The sequence below is a fragment of the Echinococcus granulosus genome (assembly GCF_000524195.1).
Source record: "Echinococcus granulosus chromosome Unknown EG_S00010, whole genome shotgun sequence".
In the NCBI taxonomy this organism is placed as follows: domain Eukaryota; kingdom Metazoa; phylum Platyhelminthes; class Cestoda; order Cyclophyllidea; family Taeniidae; genus Echinococcus; species Echinococcus granulosus.
Genome location: NW_020170390.1, coordinates 549,985 through 563,530, shown reverse-complemented (window position 1 = coordinate 563,530; position 13,546 = coordinate 549,985). Strand labels below are relative to the sequence as shown.

General features: G+C 37.9%; 2 protein-coding genes across 2 annotated transcripts; one reads left to right on the top strand and one right to left on the bottom strand. All coding sequences in view use genetic code 11, as the record gives it.

The window, feature by feature from the left end:
- Positions 1-2,648: 2,648 nt before the first annotated feature.
- Positions 2,649-3,824, bottom strand: EGR_02268 (Pyroglutamylated RFamide peptide receptor; the record flags this gene model as incomplete). The annotated part of the gene is made up of 1 exon (XM_024491517.1): positions 2,649-3,824. One exon carries the CDS (start codon positions 3,822-3,824, stop codon positions 2,649-2,651), a length of 1,176 nt encoding a protein of 391 aa, XP_024354023.1.
- A 7,167-nt stretch (positions 3,825-10,991) lies between these two features.
- EGR_02267 (Dynein light chain LC6, flagellar outer arm) lies at positions 10,992-11,691 on the top strand (the record flags this gene model as incomplete). Its single annotated transcript, XM_024491516.1, has 2 exons — positions 10,992-11,185; positions 11,613-11,691. 2 exons carry the CDS (start codon positions 10,992-10,994, stop codon positions 11,689-11,691), a joined length of 273 nt encoding a protein of 90 aa, XP_024354022.1.
- Between the last annotated feature and the right edge of the window lie 1,855 nt (positions 11,692-13,546).

The window sequence follows — 13,546 nt, the reverse complement described above, 5'->3', positions numbered from 1 at the left end:
CATTTGAGGTGAAACAAAGTTTGTATAGGTATGATACGTCAAAGGCGTAACAACTGTACCAGAAATTCAATTTGAACTTGAACTTTGCGACCAACTATGCTTTAAATTGTATTTAAAAATCACGAATTTCGACAAAGTAGACACAAGAAACGGAAAGTCTTTGTAAAGCAACATTGTTTGTATTGATTCTAAAAGAAGTATTACCATGATCTGAAACATAATGTAAAAACATTCCTAAGAACACAAGTAGATTTCGTAAGTGTCATAGTCGTTAAAACTTTAAGGGGAAACATACGTAAATCCCACAAAATCACCAAAAAATACCGTGTGCGTCGATTAGTGTACTCGACCAATAACTTTAAAAACGGTAGATTCTTTAGAGTCGACGCCGCTAATTCCTTCACGAGCATTGCATTTAGCTTAAGTTTGACAAGTAGAGACACTTCTTACTCCGAATATTCCAAACGGGAGAACATCCATTCTCAAAAATTGAATTTTAATTTTCCAGAAAGTAATGTAATGCATGTGTACTTAGGAAAAAAATATTTAAAGAGGAAACTCATTTTAGATCAATGATTTGATAAATTTATCTTTGTGAGGCAAATCCGATTTCGTGTATGAAAGTTTTCCGAACCAACCTAGCGCTCTGAAGACACAAAAAACCTATTTCAGGCTCACTTTTCATTCCAGAAGAAAAAACGGGGAAAAAACAAACAGTTTTAAATAATAGGATGAACTACAGTCGTTCTTATCCCCAGCTTCCTTCATCAATAAGAATTAATTATAGTGCAAGATTGCATAAACATTTTTTTGTAAGATACCGAAAATGGGATTAACATTTCAGTAAATCTTCTTAATGGGAAATTCTTTTTGGTGAAGAACTGGTGCACGCTGGATAAGTACGAGGGCATAAGGAAATGGAATTACTTGTCTTTGGGGCAAAGGAAGGAGCTAGGGAGAATATGCACCAGCTGGAATTGTTATTGCTACAGAGCTTAGGATGATACCTTAGATCCAGTCCATAAAGAACATTTTATTACAATTTTTCTGAGCCGATAATTGCTAAGTGTTGTTCATTTGATTTTCTACTGAGACATTAAAAATTCTTTAAATATGCAGTTTATCAATATATTTTTGGACAGTCCCATTTCCAGTGTGCCCTAAAATCAAGATGAATTTTCGGAATTTACAATTCATCCAGTCGTTAAGATGATGGATTATTTGGCAGTGAATAAAGTATTTTTTAACCATGGTAAAAAAAATAATGGTTTCCCTTTTACTGCACATCTACCTTTGCTCTACCATCAAGCAAAACCATTGACAGAGTAGCTTACTCCGCAGTGGAACAAATTATGTCGTTGATTAATACCTTTTGTAAGATATTTTACCATGGGTTTATTTCACCATCACTGAAATGGGACATTCGAAGAAGGACACCTCAAATACATTAGGGATTTTAATAATATTTTAACATGTATGAAGTGAATGAGTAAATACGTTCTGTAGTGAAGTGCTTATGCATGAAGGAAAGGAAATCAATGGCATTTCATGAAAAATTACTTTTAAGAGACGTAATTTCCGTTTCGATAGAAGGAAACGTCTTCCTAATTGATGGAGGTTTAGTCCAGGTTAAACGTTAAATTAGGCCACTCGCGTGTCATAAAAAATGTGTAGTTCAGATGGACGATTTGCAGTAATTTTCCACCAAATGATGGAGATTTGTCATTAATCCTGCAAGAATCTGACATGAGTAACTTTATGATTTGTTTGAGAATTGCGCCACGACATGTGGGTGGTAGCTTCAAAGATAAATGTATTTACATAAATAAGTCCACAACATTCGGTTTGCTGAGTTATTCGTGATGAATTCCGGCAATGGTATTTAGCAAAAATAATCACATATTAGCTTGGCCATTCTTTAATGCAAAAACATGTACACCAATGGGATTTATACTAGGTGCAAAGAGTATCAGATTCCAAGAAAGCATTTCATGGTCACAGTTTGGAAGCATTAGCACTATCGATAGCGAGACAAAAGTGGGGATTCATTCAGAGACTCGCAATTTCAGGAAACGTCAAGATTTGTGAAAATTAATGTTATTTTCCACAAAGTTAAGAAATCCGCTGGTTTCATGTAGGTCAAAATGACCTCCAAGGCTTATCACAAATCAGCCTCTTAATCTGCACCACTGATCTCAGCGAATCGCATAGGCGGAACTTGCAATTTTTTGTCTCACATTTATTCTTATTAAGTAAAATCAGCAAAAAATTATCTGCTTTGATACATTTTTGGCCAATGGCTAAATTAATTTTGGGGAAGCATTGCGACTTTTTAAATATAAAGGGAAATTCGATGCAAAATCATTCCAGACTAAAATGGATTATAGGCCAGCAGTAGGTAGTTCATGAACTATTTAACAACATATCTGCTTTTGGGCATCAGAGAATCGATAGACGATGAAATTCCATCAATTTAATGCGAGTAAACAGATCTCACCATAGAAGAAAAAATGGCCTCATGCAGGGAAATTTAATCATAAAAATATCTCTGACCATTAGCAGGTTAAGTAAGCAGGGAAGAAAAGATAAAGTCGGATGTGTGCGTGTGGTCAAGATGTACAGGTCCGTGCACCGTGCAGAATCATTAATCACAGGAGTTCCTCCCGACTGTAGACGTCTCCTGCGGTGGAGACAACATTGGCAGTGGAGGTGAGCCCAGTTTCGGGGCGTTTCAATTCCGTCTGATCTACCGTAGATTTGTGGGCGACCTTGCGGATGCGGTCCCGGAGGCGATTGAAGAGAACTAAGACTTCAGCGCGGAATGGGGGTCCACTGAGGCAGTAGAGGAGGAAATGGATGGCGAAGTTGGTGTACCACAAAGTGTAGACGAAGCGTTCTATGGCAAATATCATTCCACCTCGCACCTCCTCTGCCTCTTCTGCCCAGGCGCGTACGTCCACGGAGAAGAAGACCACGTCATAGATGAGCAAAGGTGTTACGGAGACAATGAAGAAAACATTCGTGGAGACAAGCATTCGGGTAAGATTAACAGACTTTTCACGTTTTTCTCCACCACCTTGATCGGTGATGTTGTTGCTCACCATGCCAATAGCAGTTCCCGAGCGAAACTTTCGCATAACTCTCAGCTTCCAGCCAATGAGACAGTTAGCGACAAGCATAATGGTACAGGGAAGAATAGCTACAAGGAGGAGATCGAGGAAGGGAAACACCTTGTCAGAGAAGTAGGTGGTCATGCAGAGCCAGTACCCAGGCCGTACTTCCTGATAGCGCATGGTGAGAAAAAAGTGGATGTCGAGGAGGGTAAACCCAATCACCAGGAGAAGGACCACAGATTTGGCAGTGCGTTTTGTGCAGATATGGCGTGCGCGGAAGGGCAGCACGACCCAGACGGCACGTTCAACAGTAACCGTGACGAGGAGCCAAACACTGATGTAAGCGAGGGTGTAGCTGAGAAAGGGTGTGAACACACAGAAAGTGCGGGAGAGTTGGCGCAACTCCGAAGGAAAGAAGAATATAAAGTTGGCGATGGAGGCGACGAGGCTGGTGAGGAGGTAGAGCATGTCGGTGATGGCTAGGGCAGTGAGGTAGAAGGAGGTGCTTGATTGCTGCAGACGTTTGGTGCGCAGCACGAAGACGGTGAGGGCGTTCCCAAAGATGCCAAAGCAAAGGAGGATGCTCCACACGGGGATGCAGGCGTAACGGATGCCCGAGAGCAGTGGGGGCGTCACAAACTGTGTCGCGTCCTTCGCATCCAACGTGCTCGGTGGAGCGGCAGGTGTCGTTAAATTCACCGAGTCTGACATTTCTGCGCCTTAATTGAGGCTTTCTTCTAAAATCACCTCTTGAAAGGTGCAAATTAACTACTTAATAACACTCAACATATTTGCTGATCAATGTCATTGTTTTTGCCACAAATCTCACTGGATCTTGGCAGAGAGTATATCTTTTTCACGTTTGCTGACCCATTGAAGAATGATGAACCCAGAAAGTGTTAATGATAAATGCTAACGGTTTATCGGCCAACTTTTTGCACATGGAGAAATTTAAGTGAAAAACTCTTTTGCTTAACATAAGTCATTTCCAATATTTTTTCTGTTGCTAGTATTGCAAGGAGTTACTTATTTTATTTTGAATGACCTCTTGTATCTGTATTGGCGCGTCAAGCTTCGAGCATTATTTATGTAGCTCGCTAAATCGTACATAGAGATTACAATTTTGTTTTCTTCTGACACTCTGAACCGTTGAAACTAGTTTTAGGAAGAATTACACTAAGGAACACATATAATCAAGAAATTTCCAGATAGCCCTTATTAAAAGTAACTGGTTGGAGTAAAATATAAATGAAACTAACATAGTGATTCTGCTTGAAAATATTGGTTATGATATGCATTTGTGTTTAGTTGTGTATGGGAGGCGACCATAAGACATGTGCTGCTTCTAGGTAACTTTGGCCCATTTTGTTTTGTGTACTTACACATGCTGGGAAAACTGATGGTTTTCGAGTCCATCAGTTAGTGAATTTTCCAGATCGGACCATAAGACAAAGCGACAGTTTACATGTGCAGAGTTAAATACTAAAGTAGTTTTTGGAAAGTTGAAAAATGGTATGAATACAATTTTATGGGTAAATATTTACAGGCATGAAATCCAGTACAACTACCTCTTGAACATACCTTAAAACCACACCTTAGTTTGGATGTCTGAATTTTGGTGTGATTTAAATAAGCTGGGCAGAGTAGTTCAGAATTGTACACAGTAATTTTTAAGAACTGTAGGTATTTTCTTCCAGTTGGCTTTCTGTGATAGGTGCTTATCGTGAAAAATATGACGGAACGTACGTAGTATTTTAATGCTGAAGATCAAAGGACTACTAACAAGAGTACTCAAATTGGAATGCGCAATAAAACAGCAGGATTTGGGAGATAACATGAATAAATCTGTTTTGTTCATTTATTACTCATAAATGTGAAAAATAATTCAAAAACAACATGGTGCATGGAATAGGGGAACGAATGTGATTGCCTCCCTAAACTGAAATGAATGGAAATCGGAAATGACCAATTCATTCTTTTTCCTGTAGGTGTTGTTTACAAGGAGGAAGGTCAAAGCTAAGAGACATGGTTAATCCGAACCTACCGTCAAGATTAAAATATACACAGTCTCGTGACCGCTCTTCCAGTTTATCAAATGTAACTGGTAAGGAATTTGGCATTGGTTTATTTATTCGTTTGCGATAATCCTAGATACAGCAAAATATTGTTCTCGGTTGGTTGTGCCTTTTCACAAAACTCTCGCTTTAAATGAGACAATGAAGAGTATTCCTTTGAATTGCTCGGTTTTTAAAGTAACACTAATTGTTTCAATGATAATAAGCTAATGTATCCAATATTAACAATGTCGGGAACAAAATCACTTGAACTACCATGAAGATAAAATTATGCATTTACTTTGATGCCTTTAAATAACTGGTTAATGATACTAAAACGATGGCTCTTACGGGAATGCCGAAAAAGATGCTTTTTAAAGTGATGCTTACTGCTTTATTGCGCCCTTAAAACGATCAAATGCTGCCGAAATTCAGTGACCAGGGTCGCTGTAGCAGGGATACTTACGAAATATCAGGTTATGACCGATGTGCCTCAGCGCTTTTGAAACTTCTTTGGTTAGCTTGTTTGTGGCATGATCAAAGAGGAAATAGAAAAATTGCTTTACGATATAGGGGCGGCTAGGCCTTAATATTCTGGTTTAGGGTGATGGGGGAGTAATCGTGCCTTTTAAGATTGTACTTGAAACAGTAACTTATGCTAGCCCTGAAACTACTTGAATGTTTACTCAGAACAAAGACCCTAGCACCATTTTCCAGGAAATATCAAGCAAATTTAGGATGCATGTAAATGTTTTCGTACCCCAGATTAAAATCTACGAAACAGTTGCTACTCCAATCGACTTTTTCAAAATTTTCATAGTTTTCACGACGTTGTGCTTGACAACAATATTTGACATTTTTCAGTTAGTTGCATTCTATCATAAATTACTAGAAGTTCTACTACCAGATCTAAACAAGAAAACAATACTTTGAATATTGTTACCTTCATCTAAAATCTTTTTTTAAATAATGATTCAATGCCTTTGTATGCACGTTCACTACTTCAGCGATATTCAGCGGCATATTGTAACCCCTACGCTACATCTCCTGGAATATTTTGTTCCACATGGATTTGTAGTTAAAACCTTAACAAATTCAGCGGTTCAAACAATTAGTGATCAAAATTTGTCTTAAAAAATGAATTTCTGTGAATTAATGACATGCATAATTCTTGTGAAAAGTTTATCCCTATTGGTTACTACCCAGAAATGATTTAAAAAGATATTATAAACGTTGAAATTCTCAAAGAATTGCCGCTACCTTAGTGAGAACTTTCACTTACGACTTGGACCAAAAGCATACATGCTTTGCAAACTCTGAAATATTCCGACCAATTGTCCCACCTGCTATTCTGCGTGAGACTTCCAACCAAGCGAATAGTTGGAGTTATTGCTAAGCGAGGGTGTGTATTATTGAGGCATTATCAGCACGCATCTATCGCAATTCTCTCATATGAGACAACCTATTTTGAAAAGTGATGTCTTTCATAGGGAGTCACTGTTTTGGAGATAGAAAGCATGCGAAACTACCTTTAATTTTATAACGCAGGGACGCTATATACAAGATGCGAGTAACTTTGTGCTTGACTTCTCGACAACTCAAACACCGTGTTTTAGATCTAATAGAGTACATACATAATAGTATTAGTGGGGAAATCACTTAATTGCAAAGAAACAGGTATAATACTCAGGCAGTGCAAAGTAGATTTGACAAACCACAAGTTCTCTTAAGGCTATAAAATTAATTGCAAGAAGTTCATGACATTTATGGACAAAAAAAGTAGTCTGAAAAAAGATAAACTATAATTTTAAGCGCCGCTAGACGAAGCAATGCGTGCGGATTTTGCTCTTTCACAAGGATAAGTCAGCAGTTTTGACATAAAGATTTAGACATCCCTTGGCACTGCTACTATGATGAAATGCACCACATGTGGCGCTCCAAAGTTATACTCACAGAATGCTTCTAAGTAGAAACTGGACACAAGTAACACTGAAACCTGCGAATTCTGTCTAACTTCATATGCGCGGCCAATGCCATACTGTGGGTTACGCCAGACGAAGAAGTGAACGTCTGGTAATTTTGCGCATTGCTTTCACTTAAGCTGAAAATTTTCCCAATGCTTAGGTCTCATACAATTCTTTTTAACCTCACTCAAACGCATAAGGTTGGTCCTTCAGAAGTTTTTAGAACAAACGTAGCTATTTGATTAATCCATAAGGTTTTAAAAAAATATGTCAATTTCAAGTTTATTCATGGTAAAGTGTTGCAGCAGCGAGTCTGCGCATAACTGACTTAATTCGGACACCAAAAAAGTGGCAAAGTCTGTTTATTCTTATTCCATTTTTCCTTCAACTATATTCAGCTAAAAATGTTCTAAAGTTTACGTAAACAATTTCCACCAAACGACATTCAAACAGAGCTGATAGTTAAAATGTCTTGAAACTGCCTTCTCTTAGTGACATTTCCGATTAAGTATAGGGGGTTGACAGAGCAAGACGTCAAGATGACATAAAAATTTTGATTTCACTAGAGTTCATTTGCTGAAGTAATATTTTACAGAAGCTTTTACCCAGGATCCTGTTAAAAACTAAACCTTTTGAAATTAGTAGTGCAGTGAAGTGAAGTACATTCTTGGTGTTATCAAACTAATTTAAATTGACAAACATATGAATGTAGATATTGCCGATGGAAAAAAATAAAAAAAAACTAGGAATTTCAATAACTACTGTAAAGCCACGCCTTGAATTTGACCTCATCAACCCAAATGATCGTTTTGTAGCTTCTTGAATATGGGTAAGTCAGACACTACTGATGATTGCTCAATAAGGTATACTGAAATGTTCATAAGATGGTGTAAATCACAGCACTAATTTTTACATCCTTTGAAACACCAAACATGAGGCATAATGTTATTCTTATTCGCAAAAACACAACAAATTTGGGAATAATTAACACAATTTTTCCCTTATAACTACTGGCTGATCTGAATTGATCTGAATTGCAAGGCGAAATAAATATGAGCATCTAAAAGGTGATTAGGCCACTAACATAATTTGGAGACCGGAATTTGTCGGTTCCTTCCAGTGGCCCATAGGATAATTAAAGACCCCTGCGAATTAATGCATGGTGGTGTTAGTTCATGCGTCGCCGATAAACTAAACCTTAATGTACGAATTGGATTCATGCTAACGGGATAATTTCCGAAATATGCCAACACTTTAGGCGTCAATTTGTCGTTTAGCTGTGTTCACCACTTTATTGCTGCTAAAATCTTACAAAGTTTATAAACCCCATAACTAGCTAAAAACTGACTGGTATTTGTGGCCGAAGAGGATACGATTTCCAAATTTAGATAAAGTATTGCGGAACTGCGATCGTACCCGACAGTCTACCATCATTACCTCGTTTTCATTTTTATACCGTCGCAGATGTCTTTATCTTTCTTTCCGAATGATTATCAGTTCTTTGTATTTTACCAATGAGGCATAATGAATGCACCCGTGGCATTATGAGCCGTTCTACTAAAATTCGGTTTATCAGACGTCATTAATCCATAATGGCGATAACAGAGATGAGCGATTTGCAACGCTAGCTCACACCGAAAAGCAATTGCATGTTTTAATATGAAGCGTAAAAATGAAATTTAAACCATTACAATAATTATTAATGCTACTCGACGTCTACTTTTGAGTTGCAGGGCATCACAATTTCTGACTTTGTAAAAATTTCGCAAAAATTTATGCTTGTTTCAAAATAGAACTTGGATTTAAACATAGATTGGACGAAGTATAGCAAAGGAAACTGTAAATAGTGCGTAGCGCTATCGTCTTTGAGAAACTATTCCGTGTAGTTAGCAATGTTTTTAACATTTGAACTTACTTTATGGGTGAAACATTTGAAGTCAAAACCGATAACAAAATAGTGAGACTACGGAGATGGATTGTCTGTCCGATTTTGTCATCAACCAATAAGGCTACACTTGAAGCATGCCTTAACCTCATTCGCTCATGGCTGCCTGAGGTCATCATTCATTGGACGGTTTACAAGTCTGGTTGGATACTTCCATCCCCCAGATGCTGTTCTCTGGCTAAGTACAAGAGTAGTGATGGCAATGGAAGATTAATCAACTTCACATAAAATAAGGAAACATTACGGTTAAAGCATGTGTTATGCATTTAACCACCCAAATGTCAAATAAAGATAAAAAGCCCTTTCTGAAGGGCAAATTCTAGAATTAAAAACCTAAATTACACTATGATTGCTCTTTTAGGAGCATTGATACTAGCGTGCTAAGCTTAGTCAACATCAAAAACGGGAAACGCTCCAATTGTCCTTCTACTTTCAAAGAGGAAGGATGAAAACCGAGAATGTACTGTTCCAGAATCATTTGTGACCTGCATTCAACAAAAATAAGTTTGCACCCTGCTCCTTCGCATAAGCGCCAGAAATAACTTATCATTTTACTAGATAATGGGTTTAAATGTGTAAAAGGTGTTAATGAGTGGGTTTGTTTAATGCAGGAGCGCACTCTAGCAGAAGGTCACAATATTTACTTAATGAGTTTTCATTACGAGGACTTCGTAATTATAAATAATGTATTATAAGGACTAGCCAAACGTGCAGGTCGGTTCTACTCAAAGCAGGATTTTGTATTCTGAATTCCTTGAAACTAAAATCTCCATTGGTTAGGGTTTTAAAACAGTTCTCAGAGGAAGTGGAAAAACCGCCTAAAGTAATATTTTTTGTTCACCTGACCGTAAGTATGCATGATTGTGAATTAATCGGAGTCATTTTACCAAAGAGCTTCTGAGACCTACGCATTTTGCGGGGAGAATGCATTGAAGACCACCATTTATCGGCACTACTTGTTTTTATCTTTCCCATAATTAATTATTGTAATAATTGACGTAAGAGTCCGTGATATCAATAAATGGCGACCCTTAAGAACAATGCCCGCATGTATTGATAAGTGGATTGAAGGTCTTATCTGGAGAAACATGACTTGAGTCAGTAAGAGACAATCAGTGGGGAAATACGAATGGGTCACAGACTTGTGTACTGAACGTCCATCGGGAAGCCTCATTGGTGTTTTGTGTTTGTTTTGAATTAAAACTCATTTTGGAAACTTGTTGAACTAGTAGCATGGTATTGTTACAACGAACGTTTTGAGATGTCTTGATTATGCAACTTGCCAAGGTTCAAAGCTGCGCTATCTTAGGCCTGTTGAGTGTATATAATAACAGAAAATTTGACAAGCGTATAACTTGCTATAAACGCATAACCTTCGGTCCGCCAAAATGAACTAGTGTTTTCATATGTGTGCATGCAGATGCATTATACAGTGAAAAGTTAGACGTTATATTAGCCCGTATGGATATTTCAAATTCGGTGATTCCTGTCCATGCAAAAGCAGAGCAAGCCAACCTAAATTGCTTAATTTATCAATTCTACATACACAGCAGTCTTTTATTTGTGTCTCATTCCACAAATAGTTCCGCACTTAGAAGCAATTTTTAAGCTTAAAGGAGTTCAGATAGTGGGTGGAGCAGAAGCATGAATATGTAACTGCTGAAAAATAGTGAAACATCTTAAGTTGTATTAGAAGAAAGGTATTTGGTGCACACCAACATTCACAGTGCTACATCGGTACACTGCACCTTTTCAAACATCCTGCCTCGTATGATTAAAAAGATGCTCATTCAACCCGCATGCCACCACTACCCGTATGAATCCATTCTTTAAGGCCACAGATTACAGGGTATAAATTACCAGTGCTTCAATAAAAGAAAGGGAAGAAATCATTTATTCGTAGTAGCGGGGTACAATGTCATCACAAGAGGATGCAATCATAAAAAATGCTGACATGGACTCAGCGATGCAGAAGGATGCTGTGAGTGTAGCAACTGAGGCCTTTGAAAAGTTCAGCATTGAAAAGGATGTCGCTGCTCACATCAAAAGGGAGTTCGACAAACGATATGCACCCAACTGGCACTGCATTGTGGGCAAAAACTTTGGCAGGTAAGATCCTTCTGAATACCTCTTCCAGTCCCCTTTCGTTCCGTTTGGTTGCGCATTTGAAGTTACTTGTATTTGAGGCAAAATTAAACTGCACAAGCAATGACACGTATTTGGGATAAATGTACCGTACATTTCACTCGCTTTGTACTCCATTTTAGTGACTAAAACACCTTTATCATCGATATCCTCCAAGCAATCTGTTATGGCAGACAAGATTTTTAAATTGGGATCATTTAGACTTCAGGACTTTTCGCATTTACCTCTGCAAGTCAGACACCTTTCCCCTGTCTAGTTAAATATACTGTGCTTTGCAGGACTAAAAACCAAACTTTTACTTATTGTGTCTAAAAAGAGATACTTTAAAAGCATTTGTTGAAGTAAAAATGTAGTCACCCACTTTATTATTTCATAATCTTTACTATTTTAGCTATGTAACTCATGAAGCAAACCATTTCATTTACTTCTACCTCGGAAACACGGCTGTCCTCCTTTACAAGGCAGGGTAGGAACCTCTACTGCCACTATTGCAAAATTTAGAGCAAAATCCCCTTTCACTACATCTACTCTTGTGCTGAATTAAAATTATCACCTGAGCAATTTTTGGTGTTATAGAATAAAGACATTGTAAACTGACTTAGTTTTCAAATCAAAAGTGGGCAACGTTTATTCTAGATGTGTGAATTCAGGGGTCTCTTCGGCAAAATTTTAAGGAAGTTACTTTTTCGCATTGTTCCGATGCCGCTGAAGTCAACAGGATTTGCACTTCAAAGCGATAATCACTTTGGAGTTTATAATTAGAAATACAGGTAGGGATTTTCTTTCAGTAGTCCTTTGCAGATTCCTTTACCCAAATAGGAAAGTAAGGTTGCAAAGGCAATGCATTTACAAGATGAACACGAAGGTATAATTTGTCATATGGCGAAAACATGAAGACGACCATTGGAAGGCAATGCTAATTGACAAAATTCGCCGCTTTCCTAAATTATTCCGCACCAAAGACTGCGGAATAACAGAATGTAAATAGTTTCTGGGCTGGTGCTCATCTATTCGCGGGCGATACCATGGGCCATAGAAAATTTCAGCTATAAAAACGCTTAAAGGAGTTGCATAAAATCAAAGACAAAACAGAAACCCGATTGACAAACCTTAGAATTTTACAAAAATTTAAAGAAAGGTTCTTCATCATTCAAAAAAGGCACTTCAATTCTTTTCACATGCCTTCCCATTATAACCCATTTACTAATTTTGAATAATTGCCATTATGTAGCGATCGTCATTTGTAGCAAATATTTTCACAGGTTGCCTTATTTAAAGTTGTCAGTCACGCTGTATGGCCGATGATGTCTGGAAGATAAGCCAAGCGCTTCATGATAGCAATTATAAGCGGAAGTATGAGCGAAGGCAGCATACACAAGGAAAAAGGGGTGATGAGCATCAAAACACCTTCGTACATATTCAAAAAATGACTTCATCAACTGTGGATAAAATCCAACTTCTCCATAGTGATTCTGTGGTGTTTTTAAAACCATTAAGCATATAAACCCCTCTCTAATAAAATGAGAAAATAAACAGCCACCTTAAAGGAGGTAGATGGGCTGAAATAGTAGTAACCTTGCCTGATATGAACAAAAATCTTATTAAACAACTAAAAATGTTAACAAATCCCCTGTTTGCACTTGTCCAAGTAATAGTTGTTTTGTCCGTTAGCTTTGTGAAGTTACCTTACTTTGACACCATTTTAGCGGATTTTAACGAGTTGTTCTAATGATTTTGGATAGTGAACTGAGCTGTGCCTAAAGATTAATGGACGCCGTGTTTTGTACAGACGATGAATTTTCTACGCATACTTATTAATGAATTCACTCTTGGGACTTTCGGTAATTAAAGGAACTCTCTCATTCCAAAAACCAAAAGTCATATCCCCGTTTGGTGATGTAACAGTAAAGAAATAAAGTAATGTAAAAGACGCTTTTAAAATTAAGACACGAACTTGCGTCGATTTGTACAGATGTATGTATTTGGCTGGGTAAATATAACCCCCCAACGTAAGGCTGTTTTCGAGATGTCTTACCAGATGCTGAAGCACAAAATAAAAGGCGCTCGCTGCTTCCTCTTGCTCTTCATTTGTTGCATTAGCCTGCCGGAATTTATGGGCTGTTGTAAGCACGTCTGTGACCTCAAAATTTGCAGTTTTCCCAGCTTCAGGCGACACTTTGTGCAGAAGAAAGTGGAGGAGGATAATTCATCCCTCTTTGCAGTCTCTTTTAGCATGGGTGCATGCAAAATTCCCGTGAACCAAAACGTCCTGTCAACGGGTGACCTTTAACGCATTTTTTAGCTTCTTGGTTGGCTAGGGGCACA